This window comes from Taudactylus pleione, unplaced genomic scaffold (genome assembly GCF_031769625.1).
Source record: "Taudactylus pleione unplaced genomic scaffold, aTauple2 ptg000505l, whole genome shotgun sequence".
In the NCBI taxonomy this organism is placed as follows: domain Eukaryota; kingdom Metazoa; phylum Chordata; class Amphibia; order Anura; family Myobatrachidae; genus Taudactylus; species Taudactylus pleione.
In genome coordinates, this window is record NW_028284907.1 from 561320 (window position 1) to 587500 (window position 26181).

General features: G+C 49.7%; 1 protein-coding gene and 3 non-coding genes across 4 annotated transcripts in view; all 4 read right to left on the bottom strand.

Moving 5' to 3' along the window:
* Positions 1–12424: 12424 nt before the first annotated feature.
* The window catches only part of NOP56 (NOP56 ribonucleoprotein), a 19766-nt gene continuing 6009 nt past the window's right edge, over positions 12425–26181 (bottom strand). Inside the window, exons 3-12 of the mRNA XM_088450065.1 lie at positions 19548–19662; positions 18758–18919; positions 18370–18568; positions 17899–18086; positions 17634–17785; positions 17315–17415; positions 13823–13971; positions 13332–13453; positions 13014–13148; positions 12425–12870 (exon numbers count right to left, since the gene is read on the bottom strand). Coding sequence (XP_088306191.1) covers positions 12676–12870; positions 13014–13148; positions 13332–13453; positions 13823–13971; positions 17315–17415; positions 17634–17785; positions 17899–18086; positions 18370–18568; positions 18758–18919; positions 19548–19662 — 1518 coding nt within the window. The 3' untranslated portion in view covers positions 12425–12675. The remainder of the gene's footprint in view (positions 12871–13013; positions 13149–13331; positions 13454–13822; positions 13972–17314; positions 17416–17633; positions 17786–17898; positions 18087–18369; positions 18569–18757; positions 18920–19547; positions 19663–26181) is intronic.
* Positions 13219–13289, bottom strand: LOC148501713 (small nucleolar RNA SNORD57). Its single transcript, XR_015870026.1, has one exon. It is a non-coding gene; the product is annotated as a small nucleolar RNA SNORD57 (small nucleolar RNA).
* LOC148501714 (small nucleolar RNA SNORD56) lies at positions 13553–13625 on the bottom strand. Its single transcript, XR_015870024.1, has one exon. It is a non-coding gene; the product is annotated as a small nucleolar RNA SNORD56 (small nucleolar RNA).
* Positions 18140–18275, bottom strand: LOC148501715 (small nucleolar RNA SNORA51). The gene has a single exon (XR_015870025.1). It is a non-coding gene; the product is annotated as a small nucleolar RNA SNORA51 (small nucleolar RNA).

The window sequence follows — 26181 nt, forward strand, 5'->3', positions numbered from 1 at the left end:
GTCCTGTCTGACCTGCTTGAGGAAAAACATTGGAAAAATGATCCCTACCGAACCATCCCACATTCCTCTGACTGACGGACCTTTTCAGGTAATACAAATTGATTTCATCCAATTACCACCCTGCAGGAATCTTAAGTATGTATTAGTGTGCACTGATGTGTTTTCCAATTGGGTTGAGGCATACCCAGCTGCCACTAATACTGCTGCGTTTACTGCCAAGAAAATTGTTCAGGAGTTTGTGTGCAGATACGGTATCCCTAAAATTATCGAGAGTGATAAGGGTACCCATTTCACAGGTGATGTTTTTCAAAATATGTGTAAACTGATGGGTATTAATAGTCGACTTAATACCCCCTACCGACCGCAAGCCAGTGCCAAGGTGGAGAAGATGAACGGTACTATTATAAATAAATTAAGTAAGATCATGGCAGAGACTGGACTAGGATGGCCAGAAGCATTACCATTGGTCCTACATAGCATAAGGACCACTCCTAGACCCCCTCTAAATCTGTCCCCCTTTGAAATACTGTTTAGTAAACCTAATTTGATTATAAGTCCGCAGGAAGATTTGAAAGGTAACAACGAGGTAACTGTAAGGTATCTTATAACAATGAGCAAACAGTTAAAACAGCAACAGCAGAAACTGAAATTGTTGTCCCATGATATGCCTGAAACAAACTGTCATGATGTTGAACCTGGAGAATATGTTATGATCAGAAATTTCTTGTGTTCAGGTTGTTTGACTGATCGTTGGGAAGGTCCATATCAGGTGTTGCTAACGAGTACCACATCTTTGAAGGTGGCCGAGAGAGAGACCTGGGTCCATTCCACTCACTGCAAGAAGGTCAACCAACCGGTGGAGACGAGGCTGATAACGTGGACTTGTCGATCGTGAGCTTGTTCCAGGAGGGATAAAAGGTTGCAGTGAGATATCTGAACTAAAGAAATTTGCAGGTCCTTGCTACGGCAATGGACTGGTCTGCTATGTTCATTTTTGTATTCTCTTCCAGAGTTTCCATCATCCTGGTTTGTTCGGGAATCTCTGGTTTCTGTGACGGGGGACCGAAAGAGGAGATGGGAGCTGATGGCAGTATTGGAGTGGAGTCAAAAGGAGGAGTGCTATGCCAATCAGGGGAGTGTTTGACCAATCTTAGTACAGTAATTGTTAAGAGATCTGCTATTTTGGATACTCGGAGACAGTGTGAAAGTCTATTGTTTGAGGATTATTGTATGTGTGCGTTCTGTGGGTCCGTAATTGATGAGACATGCATCCAACGGTGTCAACCCAAGTATAAACAGTATTGGGGGTGGGTATCCTTTAGAGGATTATCACACCATGGTGGGCAAAATTTTGAACCAAACTGACTGTTGGGTGTGCTCTCACGTGCCCCAAGGACAGCATAATGTAGGATTAGTGCCCTTCCCGTTAAATATATCTGAAATCCTAGAATTGCAAAAAGGGAAGATACTGGATGGAAAATTTCTTAATACCAAACCGCCCCATTTTAAACTCCACCAGTACCAAGCAGATAAAACACTTTTACGTTTAAACATCACCAACTGCAATGAACCAGGAAGTTGGGAGGTGACTGGGAATAATCAGACGATGACCTTCTCACAAAGAGCTGATCGTGAGCCTATGAATTATGAACTGTTACGCAAAATTAGATCAGGAGGAAGACACTTCCAGTATAAATATACACTGAATAACACCAAAGAATTGATTGGTAGAATATCAGAAGGGTACTGTGTTAAGGTTATACAACCAGAAACATCTATTTGCCAGATGGGAGAACCTGAGATAGGATCATTTGTGAGGGAAATGTGTTGGATGATCATGATGCATACTATTCCTTATGTTCTTCCCGATGATGTATATTTTATATGTGGAAGAAAAGCGTATAAGTGGCTCTCTCCGAGTTCCAAAGGTTTGTGTTATTTGGGAAGAGTACTTCCAGAGGTTATGACCCTTACACATGGTGAAATGCTTGGTATTCATAAAAACACGCCATCACCATATCTTCACACACAGTATGAACACAGAGACAAAAGAAATATGATACCTGGTGACATACATAAAGCCACTCAGTTAATTAGTGAGACAAATGCCTTTCAAGTTTTGGTAGCATTGGATCCCACCAGGATCGCTCGGGGTACATTAAATTTTAGATATATCCAAGATCTTGCTAAATTAATAGATAATATCACCGAGATGTATGATGACACATTCAGGTACACAGGTAAGGAGTTACAAGCTTACAAAGAAAGAACTAGTGCAACATAGACTAGTGTTAAATTATTTAACAGCTGTCACTGGAGCGTATTGCGTAACTTTGGCCACCCAATTTTGAGTAAAATGTTGCACATGCATTACAAATGATACCAGCGATCCCAAGGAGGTAACAGACCGGAAGATGGATGAAATTCTGCAGCTAAAATGGGAATTTCGAAAGAACCATAATGCTTCAGTGGCTGATGTAGAGAAGGTAGAGGAATGGGTTTCATGGTTGAACCCAGTGAAATGGTTCTCAGGCCTAGGAGAGTGGGTCCAGGAAATGATTGCTAGTATAGGGAAACTCCTGATCCTCATACTGGTTGTCATCATAGTAATTGGCGTATGTGTCAAGTGTGTTCTTACTGTGTTGAAATGTGGAAAATGTAAAGATAAGGTGAATGGGAAGAATGAGATTATGATGGTGGTTAGAAGTAGTAATATGAATACTGAGGTAAATGTAGGACTGCATTACAACCCTGAACTAGAAGGTACCATCATATGATGTTTAAGATTTAGACATGCATAAAATGTGTTATTAAAATGTTATTTTAAAACATCTTAAATAATTTAAGTCCCTATTCCCCCTCAAGACTTCCTTTATAGGAATGGTGCATCCCCACATCTTTCCCATGATCTCCCAAGATCCACGGTGTGCGTATAAGGGTAGTTTTAAGTCCCCTCCTAGAGACACAGTGATGGATAGAGAACCACCTTGTGCCATCCCATAATATAACATTGAGTATGTCATAATGTAAGCCTAAATTAAGTTTAAAATCAGAGTATGATAGCATGTTGTTTGCCATCAAAGTGGGGACTGTCAAAGCCGGATAATTGGCTGAGACAGGATCGGTTTAAAATTAGATCGGGGCAACGCAATTTTGCGACTGGCCGCCCAGTGCCATTTTAGTGAAACTAGCCATTATAAGTACATACGGCGATGCTATTAGTGTCATGCGATTCCCACGCAATAGAAAGAAGTTAAAGGTCCTCACCATTCAAATAGTAATTAAAACATAATATTATCCCTGCAAAATACGTACCATGGTGTACTCCACAAAACACAGTCGCACAACGCTAACTAGCGTCTTTTCCCTATTCCCCAATACTTACACACTGCACACTTACATAAAAGATTCCCTAGCATTAAAGTGTAATATCCAAGGTTTCTACTTCAGGGTCCATAGGGGGTCCACAGGGTTGACCTTGGGGTATAGGTTGGGAACCAAATCCGGGCACCACGCAGTTAAAGCTTTTAGCTCCCAGGATGCACTGGGTCCACTCTCCCTATAACCCCACCCCCAAGCCAGAGGCACCTCAGTTTAAGTTGGTGCCCGGCCGGAGTCGGGTCACCGTTAGCGCAGGGGGAGCTGATTAGCAGCCCCTAAGCTTATTTTATTTTTTTAGGGACAAAGTTTTTTCATGGACTTTGGACTCTTCAGAGCGGCAGCGTCGGACTGTCCATAGGACGTCTAAGCTGCCGCTCCGTCACCCCGCTGGCGCTGAGACGCCAGTACAGATCTGGGGATCTCAGCGGGACCCCAGAGTCTGTACTAGCCGGACTCTGCGGGCGCCCAGGACTGCTGCCGGATCCACGGGGAGCAGGTAAGGTCGCGGATCACCGCTTGCGGTGATCCGCGCATTTCAAATGCAGTCCTGTGCCTCCGGTCTCAGGGGACAGACCGGAGGCGCCGGCAGTGGCGGCGGGCCCCCCATACCCCGTGTGTCCACTAGACCACCAGGGACTTAACGATCGGTGCAGGGAGCCGGCGTCCCGGGGGTTAATAGCCGGCCAGGGGAGGCAGCCTTCCCTGTTACAGCGGCTCCTCCCCTCAGCTCAGCGCGCCTTTCAGTATCCATAGTCTGGCGTCGCTGAGCTGCTTCCTCCGCGGGCCACGCTTCTTCTGAGGTCTCCAGCGGCCATTTTATCTCTGTGGTGCAGCAGAAATCTCTGGAGATGGCAGTGAGTCCAGTCCCCCTGCGTACCTCACCATCAGGTCAGTGTACACAGCACTGTAGCCTTCCCAGACACTGAATCTGGGCAGTTGAATGCAGTGTAATAGTGCAGTATATTATATGTCATGTTTATGTATATATGTATATATCTGCATTGTATGTGACTTATGCTAGTGCTGACTGTACTTTATTCTCTCACCTGTCAGTGTATATCTATCCCTTTTCTTTATCTGCCCTAATACAGCTGTACTTAGGGTGGTTCTGAGACCTCACATTTATATACTTGTTAATATTTGTGTGGTTTGTCACATACTGTTGCGTGCTGCACGTTGCCATATTTTAGATGGAACTGTGTGTTGCATACGCTGAAAATGGGTCCCTGCAGCTAATTTTTGGCATCAGTCAGGACCAGTATAGCGCTGCTTAATATTTCCGCCAAGATTGGTCAGATATGTCTGACCAGGAGATAGAGCGTTATACTGCACCCATTTTTACTATCCTGCAAGTCATGTGCTGCAGGTGTTAGTGCGGAGGATTTGACTCATAAAGGGTTCTGTATGTGGCGTCATCTGGTGCCGGCCTCTTTCACGACCCCCTTGGGCGGTTTGTTTTCTCGGGATCCTCTCAATTGCGGATCGCCGGGCGGGCCCCATTGTTGTACCTCACTTGGGGTTACTTCACCATACTGCCCTTTTCATCTCAGGGTATCTCGCAGCTTCTTGCTCTCTTCCCCTGTGACACAGACTACCGCTCCCTGCAGGGGTTTTTCGCAGTATATGAATTCCCCCTGGTGCCACAATAGTCTGTCATTCCCCTTGCAGGGATTACCACAACAGCCACCCTGGGTGGATGTCGTTTTCTACGAAACGCTAATTGGCGTGGTTGACGCCCTGTGGTTACTTCCCAGTTGGCTCTGCCGTGAACTGGGTACTGTTCGGGGCTCTTTCCCTCTTACACGGGGGGAAGCCTATTTCAGGTATTATTATCCCTGCTTTAGGGCTGGTAACAGGTCCATTCTGGTTAGAGTGAATGTTGACCTGCACCTGTATCATACACCCTCAGTATTGCGTGCCTTCGGGTTCCCTGTTGCTGACTAGCGGGTGGATCGCATAGCGGGACTCTGGCTGTTGCCAGATAGGAGGTGTTACAACAGTGTTTGGCCTCCTGTCCCAAATTCCCTGAGGGTCATCACGAGCCCCTCCTGGGGGGGATGGGCGTGTTACTCATCTGATTACAGACGTTACTACGCCTCCCATTCCTGCGTGGTCGGATTCTTCGGATCCGTAGGTGGTAACTCTGCCTGAAATCAGTATACTTGCTTTCAGGAGTTGTTATCCATGCTACCATGGCTATAGCATGGTTGGTTAATACTATTGCATATTGGGTTGATGCATTTGTAACGTTTTTTCCCCTCCAACACGTCGGGGGTTCAAATGTATTTGGTCGCTCACGTAATATATGCTGTTGTCATAGGTGGAAATGCCTATATTGGATACCAGTCTCCTAACTTTCAGAGTTCCGGCTGCGACTGTATCCTCCGTAATACCCTATGGCTGCGCTCTGGGAATGCAGAGGTGCAGATACCATCTTTAGGGTTGATATTGTTTGGTCCTGACCTTGACAAGATTGTAGTAACATTGGCAGTATTACTAACGACAAGTTTACCGCTTTCAGCTATGCCCACTACAAGGCCTCAGACTAAGTCTGTTAAGTCTTTTTTGTCCTCTGGGTCAGCCTAAAGGTCTGTTTCTTCGTAGACTGTCGGCATCTACAAGGGCCGACATATCCAGTACCGAGCAGGCCTGGACTGCCAGCCGATCCTGCTTCTGAACCTACGGATATCTCTTCAGCCTGACGGGACAGGCCTACAACTGGGAGATACCGATTTTCTCAGTTCGCCCGGTATTAGTGTCAAGTTGCCGCGGCTACGTGGGTAGGAGGGTACGCCCTCTTTACAAGGGCCTTACAGATCCAGAAAGCTATGCAGTTGTTGCGGTAAGCGGAGCTAATTAGGCCATCCCCACTATCTCAGTGAGGGACTGGTTGTTCTGCTTTCTTTCTGGTGCGGTGGCTGAATGGTCCTCTTTGGCCTATTCTCTGTCTCAATTCCCTGAACCAGTTCCTAAAGCTACCTGGGCTCAGGAGGAAATCCCTATGCTCCATCATACGATGTTTGGAACCTGGGGACTTTATGGTATCACTGGATATACAGGACGCGTGCCTACGGGTACTTACAGAGACCTTTCCTCAGCATGGGCTGAGGTTTGCTGTATCACAGCAACACTTACAATTTTTCGGGCTCTGCCTGTTGGGACTGTCCTCAGCCCCACAGGGGTTTACCAGCGTTCTGGATTTTCTGACAGTTCTTCTGTTCAGTATATCCCAATGCTCCTGTACCTGGACGGCCTCCTGCTCTTAGCGGGATCACCGGGGTACTTTACGGCCAGGTCAGGATGACTGTGGCTTCTTCAGGGTGCAGACGTTTAATCAACGGGGAAAAAGTCCTCCCTGCATCCCTCTCTGGGTATTCTTCATCTAGGATCCCTGCTGGATTCTCAGAATCTGAGAATTCTTCTGGCGTAAGACGGAATCTCCTCTCTTCCATTAGGAGTACATGGTTGTCTGCGCAGTCGACAGATGTCTTTACACTCTGGGATGCATGGTGGAATGGGCTCAGTTCCATTCCAGGCCTTTCCATAATTGGCTCATCTCCAGATGGAATGAGTTTTTTCTGTCGGATAACTGTTCAAACGATGATGCTCTCTCCGGAGGCAAGTCGGTCCCTGTCCGGGTGGCTATGGCCATCTCGTCCAGGGTTTTCTTTGCTATGGACAGTGTCTGGATCGAATCCTTTTCAGTGCAGTTGGACGTCTGTCGATTCCACCCTGTCAATTAACTTACTCTGGCATAACTCTTGTTTCCCGGTGAACCTGAAAAGGTTCAGTCCGACAGGGTCAGGACAGTGGCTTCCTTTTTAGCAACACTGTTCGTTGGGTGGCAATGACAGGTATGTCACATATTCGGACATAGTCCGAGGGTCTCCTCCCGACCATCTCGGCAGCGTTCATTTCAGGAGCTCTCCATTGGGAAGCGGGAGTCCTCAGCCGTCACGACGTGCATCCCGGGGACTAGTCTCTTCCCCAAGAGAGGTTTCATCTCCTGGTGAGCAGGGGGGGCCCCCCTGAGGTGACCCTCATGGCCTTCTGACTTTATCACACTATGGTGTTACAGTTCAGCTTTGGGGATTCTGAAGCAACCTTCAGCGACTCTTTGTCGGTGAAGTGGTCCTTCCACTTTGTGTACCTGTGTTCTCCGGTCTCCCTTCTTCCTCAAGGTCTTTGGAAGTGTTTTCAATCGAGACGGAGATGCTTTCCTGCTGGTGGCTCCTGATTGCCCCAGATGTCAGGGGTACTTGGATCTTCGGAGTCTCTACATCGATACTCCATCCCTGATGCTTCACTGCCCGGACCTGTTGTCTCAGGGTCTTTGGTTTTGCCTTGGACCTGGGTCGTTTGTCTTTGACTGTGTCCTTACAGTGGTCTTACGGCTTCCCTGGCTTTGTCATCGTTGGAATGATTAGAGCACATGGATCAGCTTTTGCTGGGACCTACCACAAACTGTGGCAGCCATAAATCTTATGGTATTGTACCTGTCGATACAATCCTCCGGTGTCCAGGATTTCCAGATATTCTGGCATTCCTTCCGGCTGGCTTGGGTTTCACACTTGGCCTGGTCTTCCTGACAGTGCGGATCTCTACACTGTCAGTATGGTTAAGATATGGAATGCTCCACTCTGGTATCCAGTTCATCCTTTGGAGTGTTTTCTTGATTATGCCTCCATTTGTCCTCCCTAGGGACTCCTGGGGAGTAAGTAGTGGTTCTTCGTTACCTCCGGGGACAGTCAATGGAACCGCTGGTTGTGATAGCCATTACATGGTCTATTGCTTAGGCTCTCTCTTTCTCTCAGGGTGTTTATATCAACCAGGAGAGTGTCTGAATTGGGAGCGTTCTCATGTGGCTCCCTCTTCTGGAGGGCATCATGTCAGGGTGGGAGTTGCTCTCGCCCTGTGTTGCTTCTTAGTGGTTTTCAGGTTCCATATTATTCTGGAACTTATGGTACGGCCATTCTGTCCCCAGTCCTCTCGGCTGGTGTGGCCTCATTGACTGTGGTCTGGCCTCTTTGGATTTTTGTGATCCGTTCAGGTTCCTTACGGAAATCGGACTCCTTATTGGTGGTCTGAGATTTCTGGTTTTCACAGGAAAGGATGGCCGGCCTATAACCAAATGTTGGCTGGATGGCCTCGTAGGTCTTCCTCAGGGGCCTACCCATGGGTAGGCCTTCCTGTTGTTGATGCTTGTTTTTTCTCGGGCCATGTGTGCGGCTCGCTGTGGCGCCTCGGCTGTTTTACCTTACTAGGTGGCCACGTGGTCTTCTGTCCACACCTTTTTAAGGTTCTAGGCATTGGTTTCCTTTGCCTCTCAGGATGCTTCCTTTTTGGCGACGGATTCTCCTCTCAGCACAGGAGCGTCCCCACCCTTGGTTGAACTGCTTTGGGACATCCCCAAGGTCAACCCTGTGGACCCCCTATGGACCCTGAAGTAGAAAACAAGAGATATGGTAAGAACTTACCTTTGTTATCTCTGTTTCTACGAAGTCCATAGGGTCCACAGGGCGCCCGCCCTGACGCACCTGGCTTCATATGGGCTGTGTGGCTGGTCACCGGTTTTCCGTCTCCCATTTCGGTGAGTATGGTTATTGAGTGTTCCAGTTTTCTCTCTCTTTTTCTCTCCTCCTCCGGCCTTTGGCTACTTACAAACTGAGGTGCCTCTGGCTTGGGGGTGGGGTTATAGGGAGAGTGGACCCAGTGCATCCTGGGAGCTAAAAGCTTTAACTGCGTGGTGCCCGGATTTGGTTCCCAACCTATACCCCAAGGTCAACCCTGTGGACCCTATGGACTTCGTAGAAACAGAGATAACAAAGGTAAGTTCTTACCATATCTCTTGTTTTATGCAGTAATTATTAATGTTGTGTAATAAAGGTTATTTGATATCTAAGGTTTAGTACATGTAAGCAGACAGCGTTTGGTGTTGTACTGATCCACTGTGTCTCCACAGATTTCCGGTATTAATCGGTGAGAAGATCGCAACATGCGTCTGCAAACTATGGACCATAGAGAGTTAAAACATTAAAATGTACTCTGTAATGTTATCAGCTTAGATTAGCATGCAGCGGGAAAAAGGACACAAAAGATTGTTAGAGGCTGTTTATGTCTATTTGAATTGGCCTATGAACTATCCTGTAACAGAAGCACCTTTAAGAAGAACCAATGGAATCATGCCAAACTTGCCTATTGTATTGCCTATCCCTGTAATATTATATATGTGCGCTCTCTGACCCCAATCAAGAGTCTTCTTGCTGTGCTGCTGACGGGAGGTTTCTAATGCTGATGCCGGTATCTGGGCCCAGAGCGCGTGCATATATAACTGTACCTTGGGTCTGTATGATTTATTTGCGCTAATTGTCTTTAGATCACAGCGTGTAACCATCTGTTTTTATACTGAATAATATCTTTTTGTGCTTTGGAACCACATTCAAAGTCTGAAGGCATTTATTTACTGTGCGATTTTAGAAGGTATAGACAGGATTGCATAGAGGTTTTAATTAGGTATCCATAGTGTGGTATCGGTGCAGGCTATTGGGGAGCTCCCTTTATTGTTAGTGGTCAATATAATGTGTATTAAAGAATAAAAGCTCCCAAATCCCACAGCATCAGGCAATGACATGACAGATCCCTGGTATACATACAACCCAATACCATAGAAGCTGTGCAGAAACAAATGCCCCGTCCTGCGCTACCGACCTCGCCAGCAATACCTTATACAGTCATTGCCGTGCGAGGCAATATCAGTAACCATGAGATTGCTGTGAATGAGCCCCATAGACCACAGGTAGATCACAGCGTGGCTGAGGTGATTACACCGACGACGGTCTTACGCTGACCCTACAGCGGCCATGTATACTCATTAGGCGTCTCACGTTCCGGATTCACAGATGATAGAAGCTAAAAACATTGGATTCCGTAACAAACCTCTGCAGTTACATATTCCCATCCCCACATCAGCACATAACCAGTCAACAATAACCTACCAGAGGCACCTTTACCAAGATCTCCACCTGTACACGCACAGCGCACCCCTTCCCAATCTACCACTTGTACACGCACAGCGCACCCCTTCCCAATCTACCACCTGTACACGCACACCGCACCCCTTCCTCATCTACCACCTGTACACGCACACCGCACCCCTTCCTCATCTAGCACCTGTACACGCACACCGCACCCCTTCCTCATCTAGCACCTGTACACGCACACCGCACCCCTTCCTCATCTAGCACCTGTACACGCACACCGCACCCCTTCCTCATCTACCACCTGTACACGCACACCGCACCCCTTCCTCATCTACCACCTGTACACGCACACCGCACCCCTTCCTCATCTACCACCTGTACACGCACACCGCACCCCTTCCTCATCTACCACCTGTACACGCACACCGCACCCCTTCCTCATCTACCACCTGTACACGCACACTGCACCCCTTCCTCATCTACCACCTGTACACGCACACTGCACCCCTTCCTCATCTACCACCTGTACACGCACACTGCACCCCTTCCTCATCTACCACCTGTACACGCACACTGCACCCCTTCCTCATCTACCACCTGTACACACCGCACCCCTTCCTCATCTACCGCCTGTACACGCACACTGCACCCCTTCATCTACCACCTGTACACACACTGCACCCCTTCCTCATCTACCGCCTATACATGCACACTGCACCCCTTCCTCATCTACCACCTGTACACGCACACTGCACCCCTTCATCTACCACCTGTACACACACCGCACCCCTTCCTCATCTACCGCCTGTACACGCACACCGCACCCCTTCCTCATCTACCGCCTGTACACACCACAAACCCTTCCTAATCTACCACCTGTACATGCGCACCGCCCCCCTTCATCTACCACCTGTACACGCACACTGCACCCCTTCATCTACCACCTGTACAGACACCGCACCCCTTCATCTACCGCCTATACATGCACACCGCACCTCTTCCCAATCTACCGCCTGTACACACACACCGCACCCCTTCCTCATCTACCACCTGTACAGACACCGCACCCCTTCCTCATCTACCGCCTATACATGCACACCGCACCTCTTCCCAATCTACCGCCTGTACACACACACCGCACCCCTTCCTCATCTACCACCTGTACACGCACACCGCACCCCTTCCTCATCTACCACCTGTACACGCACACTGCACCCCTTCCTCATCTACCACCTGTACACGCACACTGCACCCCTTCCTCATCTACCACCTGTACACGCACACTGCACCCCTTCCTCATCTACCACCTGTACACGCACACTGCACCCCTTCCTCATCTACCACCTGTACACGCACACTGCACCCCTTCCTCATCTACCACCTGTACACGCACACTGCACCCCTTCCTCATCTACCACCTGTACACGCACACTGCACCCCTTCCTCATCTACCACCTGTACACGCACACCGCACCCCTTCCTCATCTACCACCTGTACACACCGCACCCCTTCCTCATCTACCGCCTGTACACGCACACTGCACCCCTTCCTCATCTACCACCTGTACACACACCGCACCCCTTCCTCATCTACCGCCTATACATGCACCCCTTCATCTACCACCTGTACACACCGCACCCCTTCCTCATCTACCGCCTGTACACGCACACTGCACCCCTTCATCTACCACCTGTACACACACCCCTTCCTAATTTACCGCCGGTACACCCACACCGCACCCCTTCCTCATCTACCACCTGTACACGCACACCCCTTCCTCATCTACCGCCTGTACACGCACACCGCACCCCTTCCCAATCTACCACCTGTACACCCACACCTTCCTAATTTACCGCCGGTACACCCACACCGCACCCCTTCCTCATCTACCGCCTGTACACGCACACCCCTTCCTCATCTACCGCCTGTACACGCACACCGCTTCCCAATTTACCACCTGCACACACCGCACCCCTTCCTAATCTGCTGCCTATGGATGGGAGCTCCATTGACCAGTCAGTCATTAAACCCGCCATGTACAGAATAGAAGTCTCAGCACAGAAAGGTTTAGCTTGTGTCCCTTTAATCTGCAGGTGAATGGACAGAGGCATTCTGGGACATTCTATACAAAAAGTTTTGTCCATTCAAGTGGACGCACAACAGGAATCGCTTGGAGCCAGCAGGGTTCAGTCTGTACAGAAGCCTAATGAGGACGTAAAACGCCACTTCTGAAATGAACGGAGGAGGCGCACAACAGCGCCGCAGTTCTCATTTCTGATCAGTCTTTACATACGGAGGCCGCAGCCCCCCCGCTCAGTCCTCAGCATCCTGCCGCCGTACTTTAGTTTTCTTCTTTTTCTTGGGTTCTGTTGCCGGAGATTCCTCAGGGGCAGATTTGTTCTTTTTCTTCTTTTTGGATGGAGTCTGTTCCTCCTCTTCCTCTAACCCGTTCTCAGAGACGTCGCCCTCAGACTTCCGTTTCTTCCTTCTCTTGCTTGGCTCTTCCTCCTGCGGAAAGAGAGAACGTCAGCTCCAGAGAGACCCAGCATTGACCATTATAAGATAATGGAAAGAAGACTAATTACACCATGGACCCCTATGAAACCTCTGCACACTCAGAAAGCGAGCGATACTCTCTACACCTGACTCACCTCAGCTTTGATCTTCTTGGGTGAAGGCTCCTCTTCCTCCGCCTGCATGGCCTCCAATCTCCTCTTCTCTCGTTTTCTTTTCTTCTTTTCTTTCTTATCCAGTTTCCTCTTTATCTCCGCTGTCACCTCCGAGGCCTGAAATAGAAGTAAATAAGTTACACACCCTCGTAGTGCCAGGTTACCCTCACGCCCTGGAGCCCTCGTTGGATCAGACTCATTAAATCAGTTGTTGCCTCCAGTGGGTATAGTCAGGGGTAAAACATTGCATCATCTCCAACCACTAACACTATCTATCCGACGCTCTGCAGACATACTGACCTCCTGCTGTGCCTCCTTCATCACATCTAGGTTTTTCCGAGGCGCCTCCCCGGTCTCGTAGAAAGCCAGTCTCTCCTCCACCTGCTCCCGCAGCTTGTCTCCAAACACACTGGTCGGGATTTCTGAAATAAAAAGGACAATAATCCCATGAACCATACAAGATCACAGCCTACAACAAGGATCTGCAACCTACACTAGGTCCACCCCAATGAACCTCTGCTTTGCTCAGAAAGAGATTGTCAACATACACGTGGGTGATATACTGTTGACGAAAAATAGTTACCATCACCGCAAAGCCAAGGGTTAAACCTGGCGCAGAAGAGACCCTGCAGGCTCCAGGCACCCAATAGTCTAGATGTGACCATTAAGTTCACAAAGACCTTCCATTTAAAAAAATGGCAAACAAAAAGTTGCTAGAAAAACTCTTGTACAGAATAATTTTTACCCATAACAAGGGTCTCAGCCCCGAGTACCCTAACCCCAGTAATCACCTGAGAAACAGTCTATCCGAGAAGCGATGGTGCACTTGTTAGCCAGGTAGCGGGAGATTCGGCCCTTGTTCTTCGCAGCTGCTCGTCCAATGAAGGTAGAGTGAAAGATGAGCCCGTATTTCGGGGTGTTTCCCTTGGTCTTCAGAGCTCTGTAAAGCAAATAACTTGGACTTTGTAATTAGAGACTTGTGACATTGGCCACAGGACTTCCCACTCTCCCCATTGTGAATACTGCACTAATTACCTTCCCAAAGTAACACTATACCATCTCCAATAGCAACAGCCTGAAGCCAACTGACCTGCCCCTCCCTCATAGTGCCTGCCTATCACCATCCCATTACTGACCTGCCCCTCCCTCATAGTACCCGCCTATCACCATCCCATTACTGACCTGCCCCTCCCTCATAGTGCCTGCCTGCCTATCACCATCCTATTACTGACCTGCCCCTCCCTCATAGTGCCTGCCTGCCTATCACCATCCTATTACTGACCTGCCCCTCCCTCATAGTACCTGCCCATCACCATCCCATTACTGACCTGCCCCTCCCTCATAGAACCTGCCCATCACCATCCCATTACTGACCTGCCCCTCCCTCATAGTGCCTGCCCATCACCATCCCATTACTGACCTGCCCCTCCCTCATAGTACCTGCCTATCACCATCCCATTACTGACCTGCCCCTCCCTCATAGTACCTGCCTATCACCATCCCATTACTGACCTGCCCCTCCATCATAGTACCCGCCTATCACCATCCCATTACTGACCTGCCCCTCCCTCATAGTGCCTGCCTGCCTATCACCATCCTATTACTGACCTGCCCCTCCCTCATAGTACCTGCCCATCACCATCCCATTACTGACCTGCCCCTCCCTCATAGTACCTGCCTATCACCATCCCATTACTGACCTGCCCCTCCCTCATAGTGCCTGCCTGCCTATCACCATCCTATTACTGACCTGCCCCTCCCTCATAGTGCCTGCCTGCCTATCACCATCCTATCACTGACCTGCCCCTCCCTCATAGTACCTGCCCATCACCATCCCATTACTGACCTGCCCCTCCCTCATAGAACCTGCCCATCACCATCCCATTACTGACCTGCCCCTCCCTCATAGTGCCTGCCTATCACCATCCCATTACTGACCTGCCCCTCCCTCATAGTACCTGCCTATCACCATCCCATTACTGACCTGCCCCTCCATCATAGTACCCGCCTATCACCATCCCATTACTGACCTGCCCCTCCCTCATAGTGCCTGCCTGCCTATCACCATCCCATTACTGACCTGCCCCTCCCTCATAGTGCCTGCCCATCACCATCCCATTACTGACCTGCCCCTCCCTCATAGTACCTGCCTATCACCATCCCATTACTGACCTGCCCCTCCCTCATAGTACCTGCCTATCACCATCCCATTACTGACCTGCCCCTCCATCATAGTACCTGCCTATCACCATCCCATTACTGACCTGCCCCTCCCTCATAGTACCTGCCCTCTCACTATCCTATTACTGACCTGCCCCTCCCTCATAGTACCTGCCCATCACCATCCCATTACTGACCTGCCCCTCCCTCATAGTGCCTGCCTGCCTATCACCATCCTATTACTGACCTGCCCCTCCCTCATAGTACCTGCCCATCACCATCCCATTACTGACCTGCCCCTCCCTCATAGAACCTGCCCATCACCATCCCATTACTGACCTGCCCCTCCCTCATAGTGCCTGCCCATCACCATCCCATTACTGACCTGCCCCTCCCTCATAGTACCTGCCTATCACCATCCCATTACTGACCTGCCCCTCCCTCATAGTACCTGCCTATCACCATCCCATTACTGACCTGCCCCTCCATCATAGTACCCGCCTATCACCATCCCATTACTGACCTGCCCCTCCCTCATAGTGCCTGCCTGCCTATCACCATCCTATTACTGACCTGCCCCTCCCTCATAGTACCTGCCCATCACCATCCCATTACTGACCTGCCCCTCCCTCATAGTACCTGCCTATCACCATCCCATTACTGACCTGCCCCTCCCTCATAGTGCCTGCCTGCCTATCACCATCCTATTACTGACCTGCCCCTCCCTCATAGTGCCTGCCTGCCTATCACCATCCTATCACTGACCTGCCCCTCCCTCATAGTACCTGCCCATCACCATCCCATTACTGACCTGCCCCTCCCTCATAGAACCTGCCCATCACCATCCCATTACTGACCTGCCCCTCCCTCATAGTGCCTGCCTATCACCATCCCATTACTGACCTGCCCCTCCCTCATAGTACCCGCCTATCACCATCCCATTACTGACCTGCCCCTCCATCATAGTACCCGCCTATCACCATCCCATTACTGACCTGCCCCTCCCTCATAGTGCCTGCCTGCCTATCACCATCCTATTACTGACCTGCCCCTCCCTCATAGTACCTGCCCATCACCATCCCATTACTGACCTGCCCCTCCCTCATAGTGCCTGCCCATCACCATCCCATTACTGACCTGCCCCTCCCTCATAGTACCTGCCTATCACCATCCCATTACTGACCTGCCCCTCCCTCATAGTACCTGCCTATCACCATCCCATTACTGACCTGCCCCTCCATCATAGTACCTGCCTATCACCATCCCATTACTGACCTGCCCCTCCCTCATAGTACCTGCCCTCTCACTATCCTATTACTGACCTGCCCCTCCATCATAGTACCTGCCTATCACCATCCCATTACTGACCTGCCCCTCCCTCATAGTACCTGCCCATCACCATCCCATTACTGACCTGCCCCTCCCTCATAGTACCTGCCTATCACCATGCTGGCCTCAATAGCCCATTTAGTGACGCTAGGCTGTTTTAGCAGGGTGCCACGCCCTGCCTGATTTTTAAATGGCAAAATGCCTCACCGCTGCAGTTTTGCCATTATGTGAATAGATGCCATGCAAATTGCATATAAGCTTCAGGGAAGTCCAGAACCTCTGTAGGTGCTAGGCAGGCCCCCATTAGTGACATAGGCAGGGCTGTGTCCCCTTCTAAAGCCAGCTGCACCCCTATTTGGGCAAGCATGCTAGTGCCCCGGTACCTGCGCACCCTGCTTGTCCCTAATCCTAGTGGGAACACTTACATACCATGCCCCTCACTCCTAGTACCTAGCCATCCTGCCCTCCCCTCATAGTACCTAGCCATCCTGCTCTCCACTAGCCTATTACTGTCTTGCCCCCTCCCTAGCCTATCACTGACCACTGTCTCCATACCAATCCTTCACATTGCTGACCCGCCACACACAGGCTACATAACATGACTGCAGGACATTGGGAAATCTGACCTGCTCAACTGTTCAGAGCAAAGCCTCAGGCACACGGACTGACAGTAATTAATGGAGGGTTGTTCAGACACTGGGGTGGCAGCAATCACTCAGCAGCTGGCAGATGCCAGTGTGTCAAACTCCAGCACCCAGTCAACTGCCATCACCACAACCAACCAGCAGCTGTACCTGAAAAGGGCCTTCTCTGCCCCCAAAATCTGGACGGTGGAGGCTGGGTACTTGGCGAGGTTAGTCAGGCTTCCTGCGTGAGAGATCAGACGGGCTCCCACCTGTGGATGTAAGGACAGTGTTCAGTAGACCGGTACACCGCCAGGTGCCATGAAGAGTTAGTGACAGCACAGATCAGCAGTGGAAGATTCTCAGCAGCAGGCTCAGAGGATTGACAGATGTACTGATACATCATCTCTGTGAGGGGCCACAAGGTGGCGCTCCGGCAACATGTTACAGATTTACTCTGTATATAGATCTTACAGACCAGGATACATACCACTTCTCCAATCAGGGCAGACAAGCTGGGGGCCACTTGGCTCATCTTTGATCGGAGATATTCCTGCAGCCCCTTCCGGTACTCTGATAACGAGATGACGCGGCTGGAGAAGCTCTCAATGTTGATGAGGTCGATGGGCGAGATGTCCATACCTACAGGAGAGCGGGAGGACAGAGCCTTAGCTGGTGAGTTGAGGCAAGTCTACACCACCAATTACTAAACCCATACAAGCAGGGACCACCTTATCACTGCGGGCACTACATACCCATTGATGACCGAGACGCGTCAAGGATTGCCTGGGCCTTGGCACTGTCCATGACTATCTCCTCCATGTCTTCCAGCTTCTCCTCAGACAGCTCCTTACGGTTTCCGATGAACTTCGCCATGCGGCAGTACGTGTAGTTATCAGACACGATCTTTATAAGCTCCGGGAAGTGATACCCGTACCACTCTCTGTATAAGGAGAGAAGAAAGTCAGTAACCATTATATTAACACGCTGGTGGGGGTCTGTACCCCCGATAACAATACAGCCCCTGCACACCGCGGAGCTGTGGTGTAGACGGAGATATCACTACTCTACCTCCTCTTTCTATACAGACAGTGGGAAGGACAACACTATCTGTGGTAAGCATTGGGAGGACGAGAACATGGCCGTCCAGTGGTCTGGTTTTAAGATTAGGACAGCCTCGGGGACCGAGGTCCAGCCTCACTATAGTCACCTATGAAGGTCCTCACCTGACCCTCATGGAGAAAGTGTTTATGTCCTTGTCCAGCTGGTCCAGTAAGCTGATGGACTGGATGATCATGTTGTCCACCCGGTTGACATTGAACTTTACTTTGGCTCTTGAGTAGCTGTGGCCTAAACCGAGCTGCGCTTTGGAGGCCGACTGAGCAGTGAGTCCTTTCACCAGGGCGTGAAAGTATAACCGGATCCCTGCACAGAAAGACACTACAGTTATCGGCCATCACCTGAAGGATGGAAATACAAACTCTTCTGACCAGACCTAAGCGCCAGTAACAGGTCCTCATAACCCAGAAGTGTACGACATTCTCAACCACCACTAGAAACCAGGAGCTGGCACTAACCAAGCCTTGGCCAAAACCGGTGTGACCAGCAACTCACCTCTCATGAGCTCGGCCACCACACCGCCCGTCTGGCATGTGATCTTCAGCTCCTCCTGGATGGCAGCTCCGATCTTACCATCACTCACGCCAAGCAGAGCCTTTTTCCGCTTGGCTGGCATGTTAGTCTCCAGGAGCAGCTTCAGGTCCTCATGGAGGACACCTGTTGAGGGGAGAGAAAAAAAAAAAAAAAAAAAAAAAAAACTTTGTCAAAGTACATTCAAAAGATGGAAAACTGCAAATCCATGAATCTAGATTCCCGAAACAGTAATTATCCCACATGTAATAACACTACACATTATTCTACAGGTCAGAGTTCAGAGGCTCCACCTGAACGCCACAGAACTCCGGCCTCCATCACGGACAGCCCTGTAGTAGTGTACAGTAGTTTGGCCCAAAATATCTATTCTTTGAATTAAGATCAGGTTACACTGAATATCGGTGCTGGGTGTCCTCAGCAAGCCGCCCACCACGATGCAAATCAGTGGGTGCCCCTCTACAGAGACACCAAAGGGCAGAGTAAGAATTCCAACCAGAGGCCATAGCACAAAGCTCAGATCACTGTATAGCATACATATGGAGATCTGCCATGTTATACACCCAGGGAGGGAGCGAGCTGCAGAGGGCTCAGGATGAGAAGCAGAGGGGGATGCAGTAACCTGAGGCGTGTTTAAGGGGAGGGAACGCAGGGCGTGCTCAGTAATCAGAGTGACATCACACAGCTCAGGGGATTGACAGATCGTTAGACATCACTGCACGCCCAGCGTGTAACACTAAACACCTGACATTACCTTCAGAGATGGCGTTCACATTCTCCAGGGCGCTCTGGGCGGACTTAAAGGGTGAGAATGCCGCAAGCTTCACTATGCTGCTGAACTTCCCAATGTTCAGCAGAGACTCCTCCACCTGCAAGCAGGAGATAGAATTACAGTGTCAGGCCGCAGCATAAATCATCCCATACAATCCAAAATATAGATAGAGATATATATATATATATATGCACTAATCCACAGCACTCACCATTCCTAGTTTTGGGGTGCAACATGGTATGTGACCACATTGTTTAAATAGAAATCACAGGGGCTCTGCACTCACCATAATAACTAATAATAATCATAACAAACAGTGGGGTTTTGGTTCATGAATTGATCAATGCATTAAAGCTTGCAGCCCATCGTCGACGATGGGCTGCAAGCTTAAATGCATTGATCAGTTCATGAACCAAAACCCCACTGTTTGTTATGATTATTATTAGTTATTATGGTGAGTGCAGATCCCCAATGAATATAAATATATATATATATATACATATATATACATATATATATATACACACACACATATATACATACACACACGTAACTGGTGTGTCATAAGGAATTAGTATGTTGCACCATTGGATTAGAACAAGCATACTACCAGCTAGAAAGCACATAGTGATGGATACAATGTACCATTTGGAACACAGGCATCCATATCTGTGCAAGGTATAACACACGATATTAGCATTACCATAAATGGCTGACATGTCTGCTCATAGGGGGAATTAAACACAAGACTGCTAACTAAAGAGAGTCTGGAGATTCATGACAGCACCAGGCGGGAAACCAGGCTGAGGCCAATATATGCCCTGTACAGGGGCCTAAGGTCCATGTCTCACTGGCCAGCACCACACAGTATAACCATCCTGCACAGAGGACCAGGGCCACACACACACACAGGGGGGGGACCCCAGGGCCAGCATCACACCGTATAATCATCCTGCACAGAAGACCAGGGCGCCACACACAGGGGACCCCAGGGCCAGCATCACACAGTATAATCATCCTGCACAGAGGACCAGGGCCACACACACGCAGGGGGGGGGGACCCCGGGGGCCAGCATCCACACGCAGACACACGATGGGGACCCCGGGGGCCAACATCCACACGCAGACACACGAGGGGGACCCCGGGGGCCAGCAGCCACACATACAGATATATACAGGGGGGATGTGTACCTGGGGCAGCAGAGAGAGAAATATCTATATACACACATACGGTACCTGGGGCAGCAGCCATACATACATACATATACGGTACCTGGGGCAGCAGCCATACATATACATATATATATATATATATACACACGGTACCTGGGGCAGCAGCCATACATACATATATATATATATATATATATATATACACACGGTACCTGGGGCAGCAGCCATACATACATATACGGTACCTGGGGCAGCAGCCATACATATACACAGTACCTGGGGCAGCAGCCATACATATACACGGTACCTGGGGCAGCAGCCATACATATACATATATACGGTACCTGGGGCAGCAGCCATACATATACATATATATACGGTACCTGGGGCAGCAGCCATCCATATACATATATATACGGTACCTGGGGCAGCAGCCATACATACATACACGGTACCTGGGGCAGCAGCCATACATACATATATACACGGTACCTGGGGCAGCAGCCATACATATACATATATATACGGTACCTGGGGCAGCAGCCATACATATACATACATATATATACGGTACCTGGGGCAGCAGCCACACATACATACATATATATATATATACACACACGGTACCTGGGGCAGCAGCCATACATACATAACAAGAGATATGGTAAGAACTTACCTTTGTTATCTCTGTTTCTACGAAGTCCATAGGGTCCACAGGGTTGACCTTGGGGTATAGGTTGGGAACCAAATCCGGGCACCACGCAGTTAAAGCTTTTAGCTCCCAGGATGCACTTGGGTCCACTCTCCCTATAACCCCACCCCCAAGCCAGAGGCACCTCAGTTTGTAAGTAGCCAAAGGCCGGAGGAGGAGAAAAAAAAGAGAGAAAACTGGAACACTCGATAACCATACTCACAGAAATGGGAGACGGAAAACCGGTGACCAGCCACACAGCCCATTTGAAGCCAGGTGCATCAGGGCGGGCGCCCTGTGGACCTTATGGACTTCGTAGAAACAGAGATAACAAAGGTAAGTTCTTACCATATCTCTCGTTTTCTACTTCAGGGTCCATAGGGGGTCCACAGGGTTGACCTTGGGGATGTCCCAAAGCAGTTCAACCAAGGGAGGGGACGCTCCTGTGCTGAGAGGAGAATCCGCCGCCAAAAAGGAAGCATGCGGAGAGGCAAAGGAAACCAATGCCTAGAACCTTAAAAAGGTGTGGGCAGAAGACCACGTGGCCATCTAGCAAGGCAAAACAGCCAAGGCGCCACAGCGAGCCACCCACAAGGGTTACATGGCCCGAGAAAAAACAAGCATCAACAACAGAAAGGCCTACCCATGGGTAGGCCCCTGAAGAAGACATACGAGGCCGTCCAGCCAACATTTGGCCATAGGCCGGCCATCCTTTCCTGTTAAAACCAGAAATCTCAGACCACCAATAAGGAGTCCGATTTCCGTCAGGAACTTGAACGGATCACATAAATCCACAGAGGCCGGACCACAGTCAATGAGGCCACACCAGCCGATAAGACCGGGGACTGAATGGCCTCACCATAAGTTCCAGAATAATATGGAACCTAAAAATCACTAAGAAGAAACACAGGGTGAGAGCAACTCACACCCTGACAAGATGCCCTCCAGAAGAGGGAGCCACATGAGAAGGCTCCCAATTCTGACACTCACCTGGGTGATATAAACTCCCTGAGAGAAAGAGAGAAAGCCAAAGCACTAGACCATGTAATGGCTATCACAACCAGCGGTTCCATTGACTGTCCCCGGAGGTAACGAAGAACCACTACTAACTCCCAAGGAGTCCCTAGGGAGGACAAATGGAGGCATAATCCAGAAAACACTCCAAAGGATGAACTGGATACCAGAGCGGAGCAATTCCATATCTTAATCATACTGACAGTGTAGAGATCCGCACTGTCAGGAAGGCCAGGCCGAGGGTGAAGCCCAAGCCAGCCGGAAGGAATGCCAGAATATCTGGAAATCCTGGACACCAGAGGATCATATCGACAGGTATAATACCATAAGAATTATGGCTGCCACAGTTTGTGGTAGGTCCCAGCAAAAACTGATCCATGTGCTCTAATCATTCCAACGATGACAAAGCCAGGGAAGCCGTAAGACCACTGTAGGGACGCAGTCAAAGACAAACGACCCAGGTCCAAGACAAACCCCAGGACCCTGAGACAACAGGTCTGGGCAGTGAAGCATCAGGAATGGAGTATCGATGGAGAGACTCCGAAAAACCAAGTACCCCTGACATCTGGGGCAATCAGGAGCCACCAGCAGGAAAGCATCTCCGTCTCGATTGAAACACTTCCCTTGAGGAAGAAGGGAGACCGGAGAACACAGGTACGCAAATTGGAAGAACTACTTCACCGACAAAGAGTCACTGAAGGTTGCTTCAGAATCCCCAGAGTTGGACTGTAACACCATAGTGTGATAAAGTCAGAAGGCCATGAGGGTCACCTCAGGAGGACCCCCCCCCCCCTGCTCACCAGGAGATGAAACCTCTCTTGGGGAAGAGACTAGTCCCCTGGATGCACGTCGTGCCGGCTGAGGACTCCCGCTTACCAATGGAGAGCACCTGAAATGAACACTGTCGAGATGGTCGGGAGGAGACCCTCAGACAATGTCCGAATGTATGACATACCTGACATTGCCACCCAACGAACAGTATTGCTAAAAAGGAAGCCACTGTTCTGACCCTGTCGGACTGAACTTTTTCAGGTTCACCGGGAAACAAGGGTTATGCCAGAGTGAAGGCCCAAGACAGGCTAAAGTTCCAACCAGTTAATTGACAGGGTGGAATCGACAGACATCCAACTGCACTGAAATGGATGCGAACCAGACACTGTCCTTAGCAAAGAATACCCTGGACGAGATGGCCATAGTCACCCGAAAAGGGACCGACTTGCCTCCGGGGAGAGCATCATCGTTTGAACAGTGATCAGACAGAAATAACTTGTTCCATCTGGAGATAAGCCAATTATGGAAAGGCCTGGAATGGAACTAAGCCCATTCCACCCTTCCAAAGGCAGACACTGAATAGTGGACCATGCATCCCAGAGTGTAAAGACATATGTCGACTGCGCAGACATCCATGTACTCCTAATGGAAGAGTGGAGATGCCGTCTTATGCCAGAAGAATTCTCAGATTCTGAGAATCCAGCAGGGCTCCTAGGTGAAGAATACCCAGAGAGGGATGCAGGGAGGACTTTTTCCCCATTGATTAAACGTCTGCAGTCAACCCCCCTGTCAGTCAGTCAGACCCGGCTGTAAAGTACCCCGGTGATCCTGCTAAGAGCAGGAGGCCATCCAGGTACAGGAGCATTGGGATATACTGAACAGAAGAACTGTCAGAAAATCCAAAACGCTGGTAAACCCCTGTGGGGCTGAGAGCAGTCCTAACAGGCAGAGCCCGAAAAATCGTAAGTGCTGTGATACAGAGACCTTACCTCAGCATGGACTGAGGTTTGCTGTAAGTACCCGTAGGCACGCGTCCTGTATATCCAGTGATACCATAAAGTCCCCAGGTTCCAAACATAGTATGATGGAGCATAGGGATTGCTTCCTGAGCCCAGGTAGCTTTAGGAACTGGTTCGGGGAATTGAGACAGAGAATAGGCCAAAGAGGACCATTCAGCCACCGCACCAGAAAGAAAGCAGAACAACCAGTCCCTCGCTGAGAAAGTGGGGATGGCCCAATTAGCTCCGCTTACCGCAACAACTGTATAGCTTTCTGGATTTGTAAGGCCCTGTTCCAAATAAGGGCCTGCGTACCATCACATGGAAATAGGCCGCCTGAGCAAAGAGTGCGTACCCTCCTACCCACGTAGCCGCGGCAACTAGACACTAGTACCGGGCAAACTGAGAAATCGCCATCTCCCAGTGGTAGGCCTGTCTCGTCAGGCTGACGATATATCCGTAGGTTCAGAAGCAGGATCGGCTGGCAGTCCAGGTCTGCTCGGAACTGGATATGTCGGCCCTTGTAAAGGCCGACAGTCTATGAAGAAACAGACCTTTAGGCTGACCCAGAGGACAAAAAGACTTAATAGTCTGAGGCCCCGTAGTGAGCATAGCTGACGGCGGGAAATTTGTACTGCCACTGTCAAGGTCAGGACCCAACAAGATATACCCTATAGATGGTATCTGCACCTCTGCATTCCCAGAGCGCAGCCATAGGGTATTACGGAGGATACAGTCGCAGCCGGAGCTCTGAAAGTTAGGAGACTGGTATCCAATATAGGCATTTCCACCTATGACAACTGCATATATTACGAGAGCGACCAAATACATTTGAACCCCAGACGTGTTGGAGGGGAAAAAACGTTACAAATGCATCAGCTCAGTATGCAATAGTATTAACCAACCATGCTATAGCCATGGTAGGATGGGTAACAACCCCTGAAAGCGAGTATACTGATTTCAGGCAGAGTTACCACCTACGGATCAGAAGAATCCGACCACGCAGGAATGGGAGGCGTAGTAACATCTGTAATCAGACGAGTAACACGCCCATCCCCCCCAGGAGGGGCTCGTGATGACCCTCAGGGAATTTGGGACAGGAGGCCAAACACTGTTGTAATACCTCATATCTGGCAACAGCCAGAGTCCCCGCCCTGCGATCCACCCGCTAGTCAGCAACAGGGACCCAAAAGGCATGTAAGACTGAGGGTGTATGATACAGGTGCAGGTCAACATTCACTCTAACCAGAATGGACCTGCTACCAGCCCTAAAGCAGGGATAAAAATACTTGAGATAGGCTTCCCCCCCGTGTAAGAGGGAAAGAGCCCAAAACAGTACCCAGTTCACGGCAGAGCCAACTGGGAAGTAAGCACAGGGCGTCCACCACGCCAATTTGCGTTTCATAGAAAAACGACATCCACCCAGGGTGGCTGTTGTGGTAATCCCTGCAAGGGGCATGACAGACTATTGTGGCACCAGGGGGAATTCATATACTCGAAAAACCCCTGCAGGGAGCGGTAGTCTGTGTCACAGGGGAAGAGTGCAAGAAAACTGCGAGATACCCTGAGATGAAAAGGGCAGTATGGTGAAGTAACCCCAAGTGAGGTACAACAATGGGGCCCGCCCGGCGATCCGCAATTAAGAGGATCCCGAGAAAACAAACCGCCCAAGGGGGTCGTGAAAGGGGCCGGCACCCGATGACGCCACATACAGAACCCTTTAAGAGTTAAATCCTCCGCACTAACACCTGCAGCACATGACTTGCAGGATAGTAAAAATGGGTGCAGTATAACGCTCTATCTCCTGGTCAGACATATCTGACCAAGCCTTGCGATCAAGCAGCGCTATACTGGTCCTGACTGAAACTAAAAATTAGCTGCAGGGACCCATTTTCAGCGTATGCAACACACAGTTCCACTCAAAATATGGCAACGTGCAGCACGCAACAGTATGTGACAAACCACACAA